Raw genomic sequence first — 22,095 nt, forward strand, 5'->3', positions numbered from 1 at the left:
TTTGTATGTTTTTCATTTATATAAATGTAAGATTGCCTTTGTCATATGTGTAATTTTAATAAATATATTTGAAAAAAAAAAACAATGCCACTGACCCTTGAACTGAATGCCCTTCAGAATTGCTTGCAGATGTTTAGTCTTGCTCTAGAGCAGGACCATCTCTATCCCATTAAAGTAAGTAGAAATCTGTATAACTACAAGGATAAATAAATTCAGCAATGCATACTTCTTGTCTCACCAAAGAATGACAAATAATTTTTGTAATGATGATATAACCCACTTCAACCATAAAGAATAGCTTCCCATTTCAACTGTGTCATAAATGACTATTAGGCAATAGAGCAATAAATGCAGGCTATACAGATGCACACACACTGGAAGTACATGTTTTGTGTTCATGATTCTATTTACTTTCATCAGTGCATACAAGCATCAACACTTCCTAAATTAATCCCAAAATAGTTAAGCATTCATTCAATTATGTATGTATTCTAACGCACAACTGCAGAACAATGCATGCAGGTAATGCAAGCAGCTAATGCAACAATGCTTTTATGACCAAACTAGTAGAAACCCATAACAAGTATTTTATATGAGGAATTCACCCCCATAACACTTTACTTATATAAACTAACTCTGTGGCCGCACAAGTGTGACCAAGGGGAAATCACCACTACTGTGCTGTAGTCAGCTCACCTAGACGTGTTTTGGCTAGAACAAATCTCAACTAATTGTGATTACGACAGAATGTGCTACCTGTACAACACCTTAATACTATACACACACACACACACACACACACACACACACACACACACACACACACACACACACACACACACACACACACACACATAGTATATATATTGTCTACTCTACCGTATGTCTCATTAATAATGACTGATCTGGAAAAAAATGTTTTTGAGTTTTATGTATTTATCTGTTTTTGAGATGGGTGGTTAGAGGTACCACTTACTAGGTGATTTTGGCCCTCACAGAGTAAGGGAAATGTACTTTGAAACTTTACTCTGATGTTGTCAATCTTCATTTATTCCTTGACCTGTGGGCTCAGTTTTGAACACTGGAATCGACTCAGCCATTAGTACAGCCCACGAGGACCAAAAACTCTCTAGCTTAAGTCCTACCCATCATGCTCCTCTTCCAATTACCTCACATCTCATTTGCCCCTTCCTGTGACAGACAAGTAACCAACTTTCTCTCAAGCTACATTTCCTTTTTCACTCGTATTTAACATTTTTGAATAATAATGAAGTTACTTCTCTTCTATATATTTTTTGTTTGTTTTTTCCTACCCATTTCTCTATCTTGTTCTTTTCGTCACCTCTTCACCTTCCTTTTATACTTCAGTGTATTTTGCACTACCATTGTTAGTAGTCCCTATTTCTTTCCACTTTCCTCCAGTAATAAAAAAAATAGTAGTAGTAGTAAAGTTCTGCCTTTTGTTACCTTCTTCTTCTGCACTCATTGTAGTCTGTCTTACATTACTGGTAGCCTTCTGTACCTTTGGCACTCTCTTCTACCATTGTTGGTAGCCTATACTTCTCTTTCTTTTCTTCCTTATTGGTCTATTTTTGGATCTGTTTACATTATGGCTGACAAAAGTAAAGGCACCTTTGGTTTCAAAAAATGTCAGGATTGTGACCGTAAAATGCCCAAAACCAATGGGCACTCTCTTTCGGTCTATTGCCTGGGACCGGTGCACTTGCAATAGGAATATTCAATCTGTCATGTCTTTAGTCAATAGGCCCTGTTAGAAAGGAAGAATAAATTGCTATTAAAGGGGATCCTTCCTTTCAGGCGACCTTATCTGTTTTTTTCTGGCAAAAGTAAAATGGATGTCTCATCTCCTTCCTCGTCATCTTCATCTAAAGTAGACAAACCAAAAAAGAGGAGTTGTTTGGTACCAGCCTCACCCTCGTCACCGACGACCAAAACACTTAGAACTTCAGTTTCCCTCTGCAGAACCAACATTCTTTGCAAAGGACATTTCAGTGCTGAGCTCGGCACCAAAAGTAACTTATTCATCGATGCTGAAATTATCTGCTCAGATATTAGATCAGCCTATGGAACTGTCAGCCTCAGTACTGTCTTCAATTTCAGCACCGATATCTTTGGTTCCTACTGATTACACTGAATTTTCATTCTTAGACAGACCTAAGACCAGGTACTCTTCATCTATAGATCCCTTTGCTGGTCAGTTACCCAGCCCCTTTTTGGAGAGATTGAAATCACCCTCTACCCAGTCAACTTGTTCCACCAAGAGCCTAACAGAAATGGATATGTTGAGGTTGGTGAATCAGATCCTTGCAGTAAGGAGAATAGCAGGTGTGTCCTTGGCTCCAGATACTTTGAGTGCCGGAACCACTTCTTCTACGACCACTCCAACTCTACCGCCTCTGAGGCCTTGAAGATACTGGCTCTGAGTTTCCTGGCACCAACTGTTTCTGTTCTGATGAGATCTGCATCTCAGGTACCGACTTCTACCCTGACTTCTTCAGTTCTGTCAGAACCAGAGATCTCCTGAGGTCTTGGCTATACTGTCAATTCTGAGAGGCTGGACTTGACGCTAGTGTTTTCAGAGCCACATGTGCACTTCTGGGCTTTGGCATTCATTAGCTCTACCCCAGCTTTGACTTTGGGAGCATCTTCTTCAGAGCGGGGAGTGACCACGGTTCCAAGGTAGTCTTTCTTGGTTCCAGGCTCCCTTCCTTCGTCAGGGAGACCCACCTTCCAGGCCATGGAGAGGGCCCTGTCAACTCCGGGCGGAGACTCATAGTACATGCAGCCAAAAGGATGACTAGAGCAGTGGGATCTGGTGTAGCCATTAAGAGACACGCCTGGATGTACTTGTATGAATTGGTGGAGCCATTCAAGTTTTAATTTGTCAATCCCCCTTTGACACATCGTCCTTTTTTAGCCCTGAAGTCTGAGAAATGTTGTCCAGGTGTGAAAAGAATGGAAAGACCCTTTCTATAGTTGGCATACATTTTTTCTACTCCTCAGTGTTCTTTTTTGAGAAACCAGAGGAGTGGGAAAATGTTCAGAAAGTCTCAGGGCCCTTTCCAGGACACACGTGGTAGTCGCTCCACCAGGGGCAGAGGGAGGAGCTTTAATGGAAGATGCCATCCAAGCGGCAGAAGTGGTCCACAAAATCAGGGCTCCAGAGATACCTTTCCTGGCAAGCCCTACAAGCACTCCTGAAAGAAGGCATGATTGCCTTCCTCTGGAGACAGTTGGGGGACACTTATACCTGCACCAACACACCTAGCTTATGATTACTCCTGAGGTTTGAGTACAGAGGATAATAAAATACAGTTGTGTACACTTACCATAAATGTAGATGTTCAAGTATATTCACTGTTGCAGTCATCACATTTGGGTTATCTGCCTGCAGGTAGCCCTCAGCCAGCCTGAATACCAGAGTCTTGGATTCCTGCGTTGGATGCTGTCACTTCTTCCATAACATCAGGTCATCAGGGGTATAAAACATGCAGCCGACGCCATTACATCAGTTTTTCTTGCCCCAGATGTCAGGTGCCCCCAAAATGGGAAGCAATTATATGTTATGGTACACCTCCATCAAAATGCAAATACACCAGAAAGCTTAACTACACCAAACAAGAAGGAGAGATAGAGCCAAGAGAAGTCTGGGGGCTGGAGGGAGGGTAACCAGGACTGCAACAGTGAATACACTCAAACATCTACATTTATGCTAAGTGTACACAACTGTACTATGTTCTTTCTGTTTCATTGTTGCAGTCATCACATTTGGGTTGATTCCCAAAGCTAAGGAAGGGAGGAGGAAGTTAGAGAGCATTAGGGCCAGCTATTAAGCCCTGCAAGACTGCAGTGGCAAAACCAGCTTTGGATTTGGAAAAAAAACAGGCATGTGGTAATGCTTGGTGAAGGTATGCATGGAGTTACAGGTAGCAGCTTCTAGGATGTCCCTGGTAGGGACTCCTCTGAGAAAGGCTGTAGAGGTAGATGCAGCCTTGGTAGAATGTGATCTTATCCCCTGTGGGGTAGGTTTTCCATGGTGCTTATAGCAGAAATTAATGCAATGGGCTATCCATTTAGAAATTATTTGTTTTGAAATGGCCTTCCTCTCTGCCCCTGCAGCAAAGTCAACTAGCAGCTGTTCAGATTTTTTGAGAGGCTTAGTCCTGTCCAAATAAAATCTAAGTTGTCTGTGCACGTCCAAGGAGTGCAGTATTTGTTCTCCTTTGTTTTGTGGATTCAAGAAAAGGTAGGCAAATGAATGGACTGATTAAGGGCCACACTAGACACCACCTTGGGCATAAAGGAAGGATTGGTCCTGAGGGAAACCCTGTCTACATGGAAGATAATGAAGGGCTCCACTGCCATGAGGGCCTGTAATTCAGACACTCTTCTTGCTGAAGTGATGGCTAGAAGGAAGGCTGTTTTCCAAGAAAGGAATTTTAACTCTGCAGTTGCAGATGGCTCAAAGGGAGGGAGAGTGAGCTTTTTCAATACAAAGTTAAAGTCCCAGGCTGGAGCAGGTGCTTTCCTGGGGGGGGGTCTTAAATTTTGGCCCCTCTGAGGAATTGCTTTAGCAGGGGGTGAGAGAAGAGGGGTGGTTTAGTATTATAATGTGTTGAAATGGCAGAGGCATGAATTTTAATTGATGAGAAGGATAGACCCTTGTGGAGCATTTTTGTTAAGTACTGAAATATATGAGGTAAGCTGGGCACTGTTGTGCCCATCCTCTGAGTCTGGCTCCAGGAACAGTATCTTTTCCACTTCTCAGCATAGGATTTTCTAGTACTAGGCCTCCTTACCTCCAGAGTGACATCTAGCACCTGCTTACTGAGGGATGCTATTGGAGAGCTCAAGGGATTAACCAGGCTGCAAGGTTCAGGGTTTGAAGTTGAGGGTGTAGAATCTGTCCCGCCTGCTGGGACAGCAGAGAAAGGGTCTGAGGCAGGTGCCATGGTTCCAGCAGTGTCATACTGTGCAAGAGGGGGTATCAGTGCTGGTGTGGCCAGTCTGTTGCAATCAGTATTGTCCTTGGCTTGTCCTGTTTGATCTTTAAAAAAACCTTTGAGGAGAGGCAGAGGGGGAAAGGCATAAACCAAGAGGCTTTCCCAGGTAAAGGACAGCACACCCACTTTCCAAGCTTGACTGTGGGAGGTCATTGTGCAGAATTTGTCCAATTGGTAGTTCTGAGGGGAGGTAAACACGTCTATCTCTGGAGTCCCCCATTTGTTCCTCAAGAGGTTGAATATTTTTGGTTCCAGTTTCCATTTGTGTGGGTCCATGAGATTTCTGCTTAGGCCATCTGCCAGAGAGTTTAGCTTGCCTGGCAGGAATTGAGCCTGTAAGTGCACTTGGTAGCTCAAGGCTGTGTTCCACAGAACCATGGCTAGTCTGCAGAGAGGGTATGAGTGGGTTCCCCCCTGCTTGTTTATGTACCACATAACTGTGGTGTTGTCTACCTTTACTAATAATTGTCCTGAAAGAATGTGGTCCTTGAAGGCTGTCAGGGAATTCTGTACAGCTAACATTTCTTTTTGGTTGATATGCAGGTGCATCTGTGTCGGGTTCCATTTGCCCTGAATGCACTGCCCTGCCAAGTGAGCCCTCCATGCATAGTCTGATGCGTCTGTTGTTAGGGTTTGGGCGGCAGTTGGTAGAGTGAAAGAGAGCCCCTTGTTGTGGTAGCAGGCCTCTGCTCACCAAAGGAACCCTGTCTTTATACAAGGAATGGTAGGAATCACTGATTCCAGGGCCTGAGAATGTTGACACCATAGGCTTTTTAGATACCATTGTAGTTTCCTCATATGCAGTCTTGCATTTGAAATTAGTAGAATGCAAGAGGCCATGAACCCGAGGGCTTACAGAATTTTCCTTGCAGATAGCTGGGTCTTTGTGGCCAGTAGTTTGAAGTAGGTTGTCAAATAAACTTGTTTCTCTGGAGTGAGGAAAGCCATCTGGGAAGTTGTGCTCAAGCTTGATCTGTTGGCAGGGTACTAAATGAGATTTATTTTCGTTTATGGTGTACTCCAGTGAGGTTAGAAGTTCCTTTATGAATGCCAGATGTTTTAATAGCAAGTCCTGGCTTTCTGCCTGAATCAGACAATCGTCCAAGTATGGGTATATTTGAATATTTCTCTGCCTGCAAAATGCAATGGCTGGAGCTAGACACTTTGTGAATACCCTGGGCGCAGTAGATAAGCCAAATGGAAGTGCAGAGAAATGATAGTGCATGAAGCCTGCCTTGAAGCGTAGGTATTTCCTGCAAGATTCCCTTATTGGAATGTGCTGGTAAGCTTCCTTTAAGTCTAAGGTTGCCAGCCAGGCATCTTTGCCTAGCATAGGAAGCAGCTGTTGAAGTGTTAGCATTTTGAATTTTGGGATTACCAAAAAGGTATTTAGAATAGAGAGGTCCAGGATAGGATGGCAGGAGCTGTCTTTTCTGGGTACCAGGAAAAGTCTTGAATAAAAATCTTGTCCCCTTTTTTCTGCTGGGACAGGCTGAATAACCCTAATACTCAGAAGAAAGAGAACCTGCTGTAGAGCCTCTGCCCACTGATTTGGGGGTAGGTCTGGCCAACCGTCTGGGGTTGGTATGGTGTGGAAGTGGAATCTGTATCCTTGGGACACTATATTCAAAACCCATTTGTCCTGGGTAATGAGTTCCCAGTTTGTTGCATGCAGGGCGAGCTTTTCTCCTAAGGGAGCAGGCAGTTGAGCAGGGCTTGGAAGGGTTAAGGTTAAGTCATTGTGCCATTTTTCCATAGGGGGGTGTCTTACTACTCCCTGCTTTGGAAGTGGGAGCCCCCCACTGTTTATGCCTGTGCGTAGCTTGAGACTGTAACCTAGGTGGTCTGCTGTTCCTGGGTTTGGACTGAGAAGGCCTGGAAGAGGCTGGAAAGGACCAATTCTTTGAAGGCCAATGCCTACTAAATCTGGGAGGCTGTACTTGCAGGAAATCTTTAACAGTTTGCATAGATTTAGCTTTTTCCTCCATCTTTTTGAGGACGTCTTCTGCTTTTTTTGCCAAACAGGCGGTCTTGGTTTAAGGGAGCATCCAGTAATTTAGCTTTAACATGATCTGGCAAGTTTTGCTCCTTAAGCCAAGCATGTCTTCTAAGTACAGACCCAGTGACAGCAGCCCTGTAAAATGCTTCTAAACAATCAAAACCACATTGCAAAGTATGTTTACCAACTTGCTCTGCAGAATGCATTAAATCCTGTAATTCTTTGTGGTCAGCACAGTCAGGAATCAACATCATTTTCTGTTTAAGTAGCCCCATAATATGCTGCTGGTACTTTAACATGTGAAACTGTCAATTTAAAGCCCTAATGGCCAAAGTAGCAGAAGTATATACCTTCTTACCCCATCTGTCCAAGGCTCTAGAATCTCTATCAGAAGGGGTAGGGATTTTGGCAGCAGTAGCCTTAATGCCCTTTGGTCCTTGGGAAATTGTCTCTGGATCCTCAGTAGGATTCTTGAAGAGGAACTTGTGAGAGTCAGGTACTCTGTAATACCTGTCAGGTTTTCTGGGAGCTGGAGTTAAAGTGTCTGGGGAAAGGCTACATTGCAAGAAAGCATCATCTACAATATCCAGAGCAGGAGGGATAGCTAAAGGCCTGTGTTGAGGGAGGAGTAAGAACTCCCTAAGCCTCTTTTTGGAGTCAGAGTAATCCTGGCTTTCCCCAGCGGAAATGCTCCCTAAGAGTATGCAAGGTTTCACCAAAAGAAAAATCTTATGAAGGGGAAGCAGAGGGAATGGAATCCTCTGCATCAGAATCCTCATAGGTAAATAAGGGCAAATCCTGGTTATCAGAAGAAACAGGAATATCATATTTCTGATCAGAAGAATCAGGCTGGCTTCCCCTAATTAAGATAATAAGGCCTTCAGCCATTCTCAGCATTTGTTTTTTAGGCATACGGGCCTGAGCATGTGGTCTGGATGTTGGTTTTCTAGGCATGGGTCGAGTTTTAAGCCTGGATGAAGAAGATGGCATCGGTTTAAAATGCAAGTCTGCAGGCCTGAATGCACCCTCAGAAGCTGGTGCCGGCACAGTGGCTCCGGACCCATCCAAGGTAGAGACATCCACAGGTTCCATAGTTGAAGAAGCATCTCGCGACATACCGGACTCCGAATGGGTCTCAGTAGAGGCCTGGGAATCTGAGGTAGCGGGTATCGGGGCTGCGAAAGCACTTCACTGAGTACCGGTGGACTGGCGACTAGCTTAACGGAAGTGTCGTCGGCAGTTTTGGACCTATGCGGTCTGTCTCTGTCTTTATCCTTACGTTTTTTCAGAATATTGGTAGTCACATGGCTTACCGAAGCCATTTCTGGATAGTTATACAGAGTACCAAAATAATTTGCTGCAAATATAGCCCGATGACGAATAGTTTGGGGGTTGAACAAGGCACAAAACCAAAAGTGAAGGACGTCGTGGTCTGGGCCTAAGCAAGGAATGCAGTACGAATGAAAATCTTTATGAGGTATTTGCTTTCTACAGGTAATGCAATTGTTAACTTTTACTGACATCGGTTAAGAGCAGGAAAATAGGATCCCCAATGGGGTACTTAGCTTTTTTGAAGACTTCGGTTCTGAAAGTCAAAAACAAAAATTTCAGGAGTCGGCCGACCGGCACTTGCGAACTGCTTCTGCTTCGGGCACCATGCGGTAAGAAAGATTGAAGTAATGGTGTTGGCTACATGTTTTATATCCCTGATGACCTGACGTCATGGAAGAAGTGACAGCATCTGACACAGGAATCCAAGACTCTGGTATTCAGGCTGACTGAGGCCTACCTGCAGGCAGATAACCCAAATGTGATGACTGCAACAGTGAAACATGAAGAACATCCAGAGGCTACTCCATACCCTTCCTTTTACTCCCCAAAGTTGCAAGAACATCCCCAACATTACACCCAGTTAGTGGGAACCGGCATTGCTACAAATTCAAAACCTGCTACAAAAAAGAGTCATCCAGGAGGTCCCACCAAACCAGACTGAGTCTGGAATTTACTCAATATTCTTTTTAGTGTAAAAAAAGACAGGGGACTGGAGACCAATTTTGCATCTAAGTGTTTTGAACAAATCAGTTTGGCAAACAAAATTCCAGATGGTCACAGTACAGTCTATCCTCTCATTTCTAGGGAAAGATGATTGGATGTGCTCTGTAGATCTTCAGGATGCATATTAGCACGTCAAAATGGACAAACATTCCAGGAGATTCCACCGCTTTAGGCCGGGAGCCGGTCATTACCAGTTCAGAGCTCTGCCCTTTGGTATCACCACAGCCCCATGGTGTTCACCAAGCACATGGGGTTAGTAGCAGCTCACTTGAGACTGCAGGGATTCTGGGTGTTTCTGTATTTAGATAACTTGGCTCATTACCACTTCCACCAGGCATCTTCTAAAACAAGCAAGAGACTACCTTCTCCAGACCTGTGCCAACCTGAGGATTACGGTAAATTACAAGAAATAACATCTAAAGCTAACTTAAAATATAGAATTTATACGAGCATTACTAAACACCAATACTTGTAAAGCCTTTTAGCTTATCTAAGGACAGAGCAGTGGTGCATCGGTAGTGTTGTCACCACACAGCAAGAGGCTTTCCAGTTCGATTCTCGGCTGGAGTGCCTTCTCTGTGGAGTCTGCATTTCCTCCCTGCATTCGTGTGGGTTTCCTTCGGGTACTCCGGTTTCCTCCCACTTTGTAAAGACATGCGTCTGGGTGTTTCTCCTGGGGCCTTTGATGAAAAATGGCTTAGTTCCAAGTCGGACTTTCCCGGTAAACAAATGTTAAATACATAAAAAATAAATAAATAAAAGATCAAAAATCAAGTGGAAAAAATTATCAGAAGCAGAACTGTACCCACATGACTAGCTCTACAAGCTCTAGTTTCGATGGTGGTGACCATCACGTTAGTTCCCCTGGCGAGATATCGTATGAGAATACTGCAATGGCTTCTAGCATCTAAGTGGTCCATTCGGCATCAACCAATGATGCACCAGATTTTAATTACCAACCACTGCAAGGAAGACCTAGCTTGGTGGATCCAATCAAAGGAAATCCTACTGGACCTCCCCATTGTTCCATGTCAGCGCTAAGCCATAGTGACCACAGAGACCTCCTAGATGGGGTGGGGGCACATTATCTGGGCAAGATGGTTGAAGGCCAGCTTGCATATCAGTTTTCTAGAGCTGAAGACAGTTCTTTTAGTGTTGCAGGCCTTTCAAACTAGTCTCCCTCTAAGAATGATTGTGATTCAAACAGACAACATGTTGATAGTTTGGTACTTCAACAAACAAGGAGGAACCAAGTCATGGCCCCTTTGTTAAGAAGACCTCAGTGGGTGATCTCTTCCAACTACTTTCAAATAGCAATGCATATCCTGGGGAGATCTAATGTGATAACAGACAGACTAAGCAGATGGATTCTTCTTCCTCACAAATGGTCTCTTAATTCCAGAGTGGCAAAAAGATATTTCGTCGCTGGGGCCAGCCTTGCTGCAATCTTTTTGCATTGTCCCTAAACACCAAGTGCAGCAGCTACTTTGCCCTCATCCCCCATCAGGGGGAGTCCCCAAGAGATGCTCTCCTGCATGTTTGGCCCTCCAGACTCCTGTACACCTTCCCCCTTCCCATTATTTCCTCAATTTCTAAAGAAAGCGATCAGGTTGAAGAGCAAAGTAATCCTCATTCCTCCCTTCTGGCCTCAACAGCTTTGGTTCCCCTTCCTCTGGCCTTATCTGATTCAATGACTGTGGAGTCTAGACCCAGATCCGGATCTCCTATTCCACCCAGAGGGATTAGTTCACCCAAACCTTCAACACCTCACACTCACAGATTGGCTTCTCCAGTTCCATTGATTGCCAGGTGTAATAAACATTCTTCCCCAGTTCATAAAATTCTTCTGGTCTCCCACAAACCTTCCACCAGAAAACTCTATAGTAGTAAATGGAAGAGATTTTCCTTCTGGGCTTGTGAAAATAACATTGATCCTTTCTCTCCTCCTTTCGATAAAGTCTTAGAATTCTTAGCCTTACTATTTGAAGAAGGAGCCTCTTCCTCCACCATTAGGGTTCAAATAGCAGCTATCTCAGATTTTCATAATGGGTTTAAAGAATGTTCTTTAATTTCTCATAGCCTTTGCATAGCATTTTTAAAAGGGACGTTGATGTTAAAACTGCCATATAAGGATCCATGTACACCTTGGGATTTAAACTTAGTATTATGAACAATAGTTCAACCCCCTTTTGAGCCTGCTACTGACTGTGACTTGAAATTCTTGTCTTGGAAAACTATACTTTTGATAGCTATAACTTCTGCTAGACAGTTTTCTGAAATTCAAGCTTATCTTGTAAACCACATTATTTTATATTTCACAAAGACGGGGTTTCTTTGAGAACTAATCCTTTCTTTTTGCCAAAGGTGGTGTCAGAAAAGAATATCAGTCAGGCAATCAATCTACCATTTACTAGACATTTACAGACAACTAAGATTCTATCTTCATAGAACAAAAGACATAAGGAAGTTTGATCAGCTGTTTCTTTCCTTTGCAAGTACTAAACTGGGCAAGCCAGTTACCAGAGTCACTTTATTTAGATGGATAAAAGATGGTATTTCCTTCATATACAACAAGAAGAAAGTTGAATTACCTGGGCCTGTTAAGGCACACTCTACCAGAGCATTCGTTGCTTCAGCAGTGTTCCAATCTAACTCTTCAAGTGATGAGACCTGTGCGGCAGCAGCATGGGCTACCCCGCATACCTTTATTACTCATTACAAATTGGATTTGGTCTCTAGACAAAGAGCATCATTTGGCTCTATGGTGCTCAGGACCCTTCATGAGTCCTCCCAAGATCTAAGGAAGATGGGGACTCTGTCCCACAGTTCAAGGAATATATGAAGATTGACAACATCAGATAAAGAAGTTATGTACTTACCATAACATTCCGTCTGTGCTGTCCATCTTCATTTATCCTTGCCTCCCCATCCTCCACCCCCCCTTCCTTTAAGACCTCTTGGTGGAATGATTTATGGTCCTAGGTAGGAATTTTTCAGCCATGACACCAGATATGGCCTCCATGAAGGTATTATTAGGAAGATGATTTCTGTCTTTTCTATACGTAAACTCTATCTGAGGTAATTGAGAGAGGAGTATTCTAGGTAGGACTTAAGCTCGAGAGTTTTTGGTCCTCGTGGGCTGTATTAACAGCTGAGTCAGTTCTGATGTTCAGAACAGAACCCACAGTTCAAGGATAAATTTGCTTATGTCACTAACACCAGTACAAATATATAGACCCTGGCATTATTAGTTGTCATCCAGTTCTGTTTCTATATTTCTTTAAGGTAAAGAAAAACAAATATATAAAATAAAAATACAAGAATCATGAGACAGTGCTTGATTCTGAGCCCATAGGAGTGCCTGCAAATTCTCCTCATTGGGCGAGGACCTGTATGTAGCCAGTGCCCATTTCTTCTTCTCAATCAGGGGTGTCAGCACTTCAGTGTGGGCTTGAAACCAATCAGCACACTTCAATGTCTTCTTCTCAAAGGTAGATATTGCAGTGTTATAGACAGCATCCTGTAGTTTTCCTCATCTCTTGTTGTTGTCAGTGTCATCCAGGCAGGGCAAAGCCTTTTCATGTGCTTGAACAGACATGTGCACTTTTGAAGGGTCACAAGTCTTGCCTATGTCAATGTGTGGCCTCCCTGCCTTTTTAGCTCAAAAGAACCTTTGCGTTTGGATGTTTGGCTTTCTACAAATGAACAAGTGGTTGGTATCACAGTCTGCACTGTGGTAAATGCATGTTACCCTGACACTACCTAAACTGCTGTATTTGGAGAGGACAAAGTCAAGTTGGTGCTGATGTTTCAATTTTGGGTGCCCCCATGAACCTTTGTGCTTGAGCTTGACATTGAAGAAGGTGTTGGTTATGCAGAGGTCATACTGGGAACAAAGTTCAAGGTGACACTGTCCATTTTCATTCATCTTTCTTGTTCCAAACTGTCCCAAAAAAGATGGCTAGCAGTGATGGTCATTGCCAGCTCTGACATTAAAATCACCAAGAATGAATAATGGTTTATGGGAAAGGACCTCACTGATGGTAGCACTAAGTCCATCATAGAATTTGTCATTGATTTCCTGGGTAGAAGTTAAAGTATGAGCACAGACACTGAAGATGTAGACCATGACCAGTGGTGTTTATGGCTTGAATTTCCAGCAGTCCCTCATTTCCCATATTTGGTGGTATTACCAACACCATGTTCCCTGGTCTCTTTGGGAAGCTTCCTATGCCAGACAAAAGTAAAGTCTTTCTCCCTGAGACATCCAATAGATGGCAGCCTTGTTTCCTGGAGAGCCACAGTATCCATCTGCAATTTGCTCAACTCATTATTAATGACTACTCTCTTCTGAGCATCACTGATGTTCTGTAGATCTTACATAAGGCCTGGAGTCATCGTCCTTATGTTTCAACTAGTCTAAAGGCTGGTTTATTTTGTTGCTTTTTTGTTTTTCCAGGTGTATGGTTAACAATCCACCTGTTGGGGGTTCCCTAAGCCCCCCCCACACACACAGTGAAGTAAATGGACCATGGTGTGGCAGCACCTACTTGGCTGGGGGCTGCCCAATTTAAGGCGGGTGGTAACTGCCCAGTGAGATCAAAGGATCTCTCCCACCATTGGAAGCAGCCCCTGGCACCTCACTGTACACCAGCTGAGTGCATTGGCTTATTACCGGTAATTGCTACTTCCCGTGTTGTGTCACCTCTCACAGAGCAAAGCTAAAGTGTCCTCTCCAGAGCACAATACTAAATGATAATTTCACATATATCTATATATTTTTTTCTAAAGCTGCATTAAAGGTTTTCTTTTCAGGCTTTAATCTTGCACCATGAAGTAAATTAATGTCTGCAGTTATGCCATGTTATTCAGAATTTGTTCTAAACAGAAGTTCTGAACAACTCTGAACTGCACAACAGCAGAATATTAGTCAAAGAACAGTCAGAAGTGTAGAAGAGTTTCAATTACGGACTATTGTTAGATAAATTCTAATCATATAATGTTGTAAAGGAACACTACTTCTGCTAAACACACACATCAAATAGTCAGTGTAGGTTAGGATAATTATCCCTGGGATTCAGAAAACACACTGCTTCACAGTTTATGAATTTGCACAATGAATGACCATGTGCATGCAGGGATGATTTGGAGACTCACTTAAGAGCAACTATACTAGGCCATGAAATACTGTAGCCAGCACAATATGCAAATTACAATACAATGACAAGGAAATGAGCAACATTATTAAAATGTAGGTCATGGCAAATGCATGTGAAGGCAAACAGTATGGTGGTGTGATTCAAAAACAGATACATTTTGCAAAGTACAGGACCACCAGAGTTGCTGACCACAGTATAATCCTGGAGTTACAAATGAGAGAGGCTGGAAAAACTTATATGGGTTAGCTACCACTTAATAGATATGCACGTGCAGCCACAAACAACATAGATATGCATTGCCTTCTGTGGTACCACTGAGTTATCCTTCTGCGCATAACATGCCATACTGCCCAAGATGTAGTGGACCTCTATCATGTGGATAGTGGCACCATGCAGAAACTGGTTGACATCTCTTGCCCTGATATGTAAGATCATGGGGTGCATAAAGTACTCATTCCTCTGGACACCAGGTATGTGCAGCTTTGAGAATTTCAGTTACAGGGATCTTTCAGTGATCAATATGGAACAATGTGGGGGTATTCCAGGCATCTACTTCAAGGATGCTCCATAATTTTATGATGCCGTGCACAGCATGTGGAAGACCATATGAGGCTCTTAGGCACCACAGTGGAGAAAAGCAACACCATGCCATGCCATGCATTTTATGTACTAACCTGCTTCCCAGAGGTACTGGGAGCCAGACTGCACTTATATTGTAATAAAGACCCCACCTGGGGAACAGGGAAAACTGTATGTCAGTCCTAAGAAGGTTCCACTCCATCAACTGTCAGGTGGTCTATAATGCTGAAGGTATAATATACAATGTGTTAGCAAGCTACTCAGGCAGTAGCAACAACTCTCACATCTGGCACATGTTTGAATTATATTAGCAGGGTTTGTGGGGTGATTTTCCAAAGAACTATGTTACTGGTGATATCAGATATGCTCTGGAGCCATAGGCAATGACACCAATAAGAATCATACAGGCCATTGTAGAGAATGCATACAATGCTAACCTTATTATGGATACAAATTATTGTCAAACATGTACACGGCCAATTTAAAGCCCACTTCTGCTATCTAAGTGCCTTCAGCCTGCAGTACAGCCTGAAACATGTACTAAAATATTTGCAGTGTTGCTACACAAACAGATATAGTAGGGGAGATATTTCAGAGGAAGATGTGCTAAAGTCAGCAGCTGAGGAGGTGCCTGATGAGGAACCTGTAGATAAAAATGCCACAGGGGATAACCTTGCAAGGCAGAGGAGGGAACAGTATGTTGTGGCATTAGCTAAGAGTCATTGTCTAGTTCAGAATTATGGGCCAGATTAAATGCAACATACAAGAGTAACACTAATGTATGCATGCAATAATACAGCTGGCTTTGCTATATCATGCATGGACTGGCCACACTGTGCATCAGAAATAGGTTACCCAGGTAGCAGAGTACTGAGGGCAGGGCACAGTTGTTATATGCACAGGTGGGGAAGGGCACATTGACAAGTATCAACAACATGCAGTTTGTATGGAGGACAAATAATGCGGTGGGTGAGTATGTGTTTCATGGATGGGTGAGCAAGGGAAGCCAGGGAAAACTAGTCATTGAGGGGGTTGGTGTCTGTAATGTGGTGTGAGAGGGGGGGCACTGCTAATGAATATGTGTGGATGTGCATGCACACACACATATGTGCACCCACAAATGCTCATCAGCACTTGCAGATGCACATGGACATGGCTCAAGCAGATGGTGTAGCATTGTGCTGAGGTCTGATGGAAAGATCTAGGGTACCAGCATGAAGATATGTGCTTGGTCTCTGTATGTCCTTAATCAAGGAAATACCCTGTAATGGGTAAGGTCGGAGGCATGATCCACCACATGGATGGACACAGAGCTGAGGTTTCCATGAGAGGGAATGCTCTGAATTGCTTTGGGTGAGCTTAACTATCATCCAAATGCACCTGTCACCATGGTGTCCTACAGTGCCCTCAACAATGGATGGAGGTGTGGAGGTGGTGGTGCTATAGGAATTAGACAATAGTCTTCCTCCTCCTGTGGTGGGCTTCACCAACATAATTGGAGTTGGACCAACTCAAGAAGTACAGTGGCCATAATGGGTAGCTATACAGGGGTGATCTGCAGTATACAGGGACACTATGATGGCTTTCAATAATGATATATAAATGGGCCAAGCTTTCTTGCAGGTCATCACATAGACCATGTACCATGATGACTAACTCACTGCTGTTTTGGTCTCTGACTGTTCCTGTACAATGGCACTGTAGAAATGCTAAGTAGGGGTTGTAGAGACAATCAGCTCAGGAAATGCTGGCACCCGTGGCACTGCAGGCCACCAGTAGCCTGACCCCTGCTGCCTTCCTCACACTCAATCTAGTTGACAGCAACCATTGATGATTCTACTACTAGAAATGAGGGTGCTCCTTCTGCAGATGTGCCAGCCGCATCCTGTTCCACTGTGGCATCTCCAGACCTTGCATAGGTACAGGAGCTTTATCTGTTGGGGGGGGGGTATGGCCACTGCATTACCCATGTTTACCACTGCTACCATGACCTCTGACTGTGTCAGAATCTGACTGTCATCATCATTAGACCCAGACAGTTCCCCAACATCAGACATGCCTATAACCATGGTGGAGAAGCCTAAAAATGCAGCACCTAGGAAAACACACAAGTATACCCAAATATATAAATGCAACCTTCACCAACACCCATAGCCCACTATATGGAAACCTTTATAACAGTGTACCACGGAAAATCTAAAGTTAACATACCTTAAGCAAAATGATGCTGGAGCTGTAATTTTGCTATGCTGTAACAAAAAAATAAAAGTTATGTTTATTAGTTTTATGGCTCTGAGTACAGCAGGTAGTACAGATTGTTCCAGATGTTATGATATACCTATCTGGTATATTGCCAATTGATATTCAAAATGCTCTAAGCAGTCCTGCTCCCAGGTCCAGTACTCCATCTTGGATAACTGGGCTGTCTGATTCCACACAGAAAGATACCAAGAGCTCTACTGTGTCTTTTTATGCTGACTCTGTTGGCAGGCACACACCTGCAATACTTAGCTCCTGTAGCAGGCAGCTTACCTTGTGTGTGAATGAGCAATAATGTCGGTGACCCTTCTCTAACCATATTCATAGATTCTGTTTTGGCCAGTGACTGCATTGATTTTTTTCTAAAAACTCCTGCCCAACACTCTCAAGAAATGCCTGTTTTAATCTCAAATTATGTAGCATTCTCTGACTAATGCTTAGAAAGGGCCTGCTGCAGGATGTAAATTCTCTCCTTGGAAGAACTTAATTTTCATTTGTCTTTCCATGTCAGGCATGAATACTTGTAACAGTAAGCTAGTGGCATGTCATACACATTATAATCATACCCCAGCAGCACACAAATATGCCCAGTGTTCACACAGCCTGTCTTACTTGTCGCCCACAATGTGGCACAGGCCATGCATATAGCTGCCATGCCATTCTTGCAGTAGCAATCAATACTGAATGGTTCTAAGAGATGCATAAATGCGCAGCAGGAGACCACATTAACCTGCAAGAAAACCATGCAAAAACACAGGATATTTGGAATAAGTCATGTGTTCTGTGTGCCTATGGCCCACAGCATCACACATATTGCCTCTACTCAAACTGTAGTTGGCTACAGGCATTTTTCAATGCTTTGTGTCTGTACCCTGAACAGGGGTACTCAGCTGCCTGTTGGTGTACATCAACCATGCCAACGATGGCATACACAGCCTCCCCACAGTGTACCAAAATGCAATATTTCTGTACCTGATGTACAGAGACCACTGAAAGTCCTTGCTGGGGGAGTATCCCCTAGTATAAAGTGGATGCCTGACACAGCCTCCCAAAGTGCACCAAACTGCAATATGATCTCTGGCATTAACATGTGTGAAGCCCAACTGTAGGCTGAGGTATATGCCAAGAAATCACTCAAGATGTTAGTGCAATCTTCTAGTTAGTTCCACCCACATAAGGCTTCCTATGTGGATATGTGTGAAGACCCCCCCCCCAGTCCCAAACCAGACATATAGCACCATGGTACAGATGTAGCAAGAGACAGCACATAAATGATATAGAGGCCTTATGCTCATTCTCTCCTACAGTACTTAATAAAACAGACAACACATTTCAGTTTGTTGCAAACCCCATGGATCATCATTAGGCCATCAAACTTAGTCAAAGGTAAGTGAGGCTCCCTTTCACTCTCCACCTACAAAGACATGTATTGTTCCACATAGCCACAGTCTATCACATGAAGCGATTATAAAATGTATGTGGACATATCTCTCCAAAGGTCCCACCATGAAGGTCTGTGGACTGCAAGGCCCATTGCAATGATGCTCGCCCTAGGAGACACGGGTTACAAGTTCCCACTAATGGAAAAGCAACAGCTACTGTATGACTGTCCCCAAAGCAGACAAGCCTGTATTACTCAAAAGCCTTGCAAAAAGCAATATCCACTGGACAGCTGTAACCTCCCTAACAGGACACAGCAGTAGCATATAGGGTGGCATACTGCATTTACACAAAATCAAACATAACACTACACATGTAATTGAAATTTACAATGAGTATGACACACATAGTCCTCAGTCTACAACAAGGCCTATGTTCCCTATGTAGTACAACATACGTCAAAGCTTCATTGTTGCCAATAAATGTATACTTAGCAGCACTTACAGGTGTCATAATATGTTAGATACCCCTGTCCATGTTCATATCCCTCAGGCAGAATGAGCTTGTTGCTAACTACATTCACTAACTCATTCCCCTTCCAGTTTCAGGTATTTCAACAAACAAATTCTATAGTCCATCTGCATATTGCTAATCAAAATGTGCAGGCACCATCACTCCCCACTACTTACCTCACTGAATTTTTGGTAAACATTCAAAGTTTATGGCTTTCAAACATGTGTAAAATCACCCCACTACTTGCTCACAAGCAAATTCTGTAGATCAATAAGTACACAAATGACGGTGGCTATTTTTATTCTGCAATTTTGAGGATCCTAGCACTGTCATTATACTAATAAGCCTGCTTACAGCAAATGAATCTGAATTGACCCTTTTCTGCAATGCACATGTGCATGGTTGCACAACAAGGCTCGTTGAACATTGTACGCTTGCATGAGTGCCTAGGAAGCACAATGCACATGTGTGGAAAGATCAATGATCTCATTGAGGACATGGAAATACTATTATATCTGTGTGGCCTGCAGAAGCACTAAACTGCAGAAATGGAAAAATATGTAGGCACTGTGCTGCTGTTACACTCTTTACATGGCAAAGTTCGCACACAAATACCATCCTGACATGCCTTGTATATTCATGCTACACTATGGTGACAACAGAACATGTCATGCAAACTAAGTGCCTGCTCTTGCACGTCACATGTCAGCAGCAGCAAAATGCACAGACATGAGAGAGCCGCCATATTTCTCTGAACTGTGACCTGATATATGACTATGACTTCAAAAGGCATTGGGGAGGGGGCTTGAACTAGTCCGTTACTTTAAAATCTGAGGTTAATACAGGATTAGAAATGACAGAAGACACCAAGGCTCAAACTTAACAATTTATTAAACAAAAACTTACTAAATAAACAGTAAAACTAATATTAAATAGACAGAAAAACTAATAGATCATGTACTTACAAGCATATGCATAAACAAAATCATCTTTGCCACTGATAGGGAGACTTCAATCCTATCCAGTGCAGCTATCTGTTTAGTCAAGGCAAGGCCGACACTGGCAAAATATCTCTAAGCTCAGTTTAGGCTGGTGCTATGATCAAATCCGGATGATGATGATTTCCATTTTAGCCTTTGAGCTTTTGTAGTCTTAAACAAACAACAGGGTCATTGATCACAAGCACACCATGAGTTGATGGAATATTGTAGAAAAATATGACATTACAAGCTCATCATGAGTTGATGGAATATGTTAGAAAATTACAGATAATTTTCTAAGTTGTAAACAAGTCTCGTAATGTCTGGTCTTGTGCCTTACTTCCCTTTTTTAAAGAACAGTTAGCTCACAAACTTGTGATATAGTTCCTCTTTGAAATCCCCACATTCTGGTAAACATGTTTTAAGCTGATAAACAACTTCTAGGTTAACAAAACTTCAGTAATACCAGTAATCAGTGAGCAAAGCCTGCTCTTAAGCATATTGTATTGTTACAATATTAGCAGCATATAGTGAGGTAGTGGCATATCCTCCTCCCAACAAATACAAATATATGTGAGAGATGCAACTATATAGCCAAACTGGAGGCTGAGCTCTCTCAATTCAGTACTGGCAAGACCAGTCAGGAGGAGATGGTAACCACGCACACCACAAACCCAGTCTCACATAGAACTATCACAACTGCAAACCAAACACATAAACACACAAAAACATACTCGGAGGCACTGATTAAAAATCTACCAAAACAACAGAGGCCTCCAAAGCAGACACCCAAGCAACCACCACCTCAAGACATAGCAAATGCAACACATAGTTCACAAAGTCAGTGTGCTAAACAGTCACAGCCCTTAAGGCCAAACAACATGCCAGACACACTTGTAATAGGTGACTCCATAGTCAGGCACACTGACGTCCCGCTCACCAGACTGAACAAGGAGGGGCACAGTAAGCTGCCTGTCGGGAGCTAGAATCCGCCACATAACACAAGCACTCAGGTCACTCCACAGCAAGTACAAATATGACTCAGTCATTGTACATGCCGGTGTGAACGACCTGAGACGTACCTCCCTGGACTACATGAAAAGAGACATAGAGGAGTTCCCTGATTATGTAGCCCAGGCCGGTATGGCCCTGACCCTGAGCAGCATCTTACCCTCACCAAGAATGATGCCACAGTACAAAGACAAAATGATCAGTTTTAACAATTGGCTTAATTACTGGTGTCATTCTAAGGGGATCCAGTGTCTGTCTGCTTGGGATGACATGCTTGACGAGCCACGCTGCTTCGCAAGGGATGGTTTGCACCTGTCACCCCTGGGCTTCCGGATATTGGCCAAGGCTCTTGCCACCCCCATAGTGCCTTTTTTAGGCAAGACTCAAATAACAAACCTACCTCCCTAGAAAACACAAGTGGAAAAAAACTAAGGGTAATGCTGCTCAATGCCAGAAGTCTAAACCTCAAGATGCACACCCTCGAAGCCCTCCTCAGTATGGAGAACATCGATGTCTGTGCAGTGACTGAAACCTGGTTCAAGGCTCCTGAGAGCACCCCAGCACTATCAGGTTTTACCTCATATCATGCTTTTCGGCCCCAAAACTTGGACAGAACCACAAAAGGAGGGGAAGTATCCATTTTCATCAAAGATACCCACACCTCCAGGTTAGTGGCAACGCATGAAGCATCGGAGACTATCCAGGTGCAACTAACCATAGGCAAAACTGCCTTACAGTTTATAGCATGCTACAGACCACCCTCTCAAACTCAGGAACCCCACACAGCCTTCCTGAAGACACTGGAGAGTATGAATGTCTCTCCAAATACCATCATTTTGGGAGACTTCAACTACCCAAACATAGACTGGGAACATTACTCAAGCCCCAACACCCTAGCCCAAAGGTTCTTAGAATTCATAAACTCAAATGCAATGGAACAACTGGTCACCATTCCCACAAGAGGAGACAATATACTAGATCTGATCATCACAAACATGGGGACAAAATGCTCCACACCGGAAGTACATCCCTCTTTGGTAAGATGAGACCATAAATTAATCTCACTGGAAATCCACATCCCGCCTCCACCCCCTGCACAAAAGACCACAGTGAAGAACTTCTCAAAAACAAACTTC

General features: G+C 43.3%; 1 protein-coding gene across 1 annotated transcript in view; it reads left to right on the plus strand.

Annotated features, from left to right (window-relative positions):
• The window catches only part of LOC122814373 (nephrocan-like), a 101,589-nt gene that overhangs the window by 29,615 nt on the left and 49,879 nt on the right, over window positions 1-22,095 (plus strand). Inside the window, 1 exon segment of the mRNA XM_044086960.1 lies at window positions 96-174. Coding sequence (XP_043942895.1) covers window positions 96-174 — 79 coding nt within the window.

This window comes from Protopterus annectens, chromosome 1.part1 (assembly GCF_019279795.1).
Source record: "Protopterus annectens isolate FY-2018-M chromosome 1.part1, PAN1.0, whole genome shotgun sequence".
Classification (NCBI taxonomy): Eukaryota; Metazoa; Chordata; order Ceratodontiformes; family Protopteridae; genus Protopterus; species Protopterus annectens.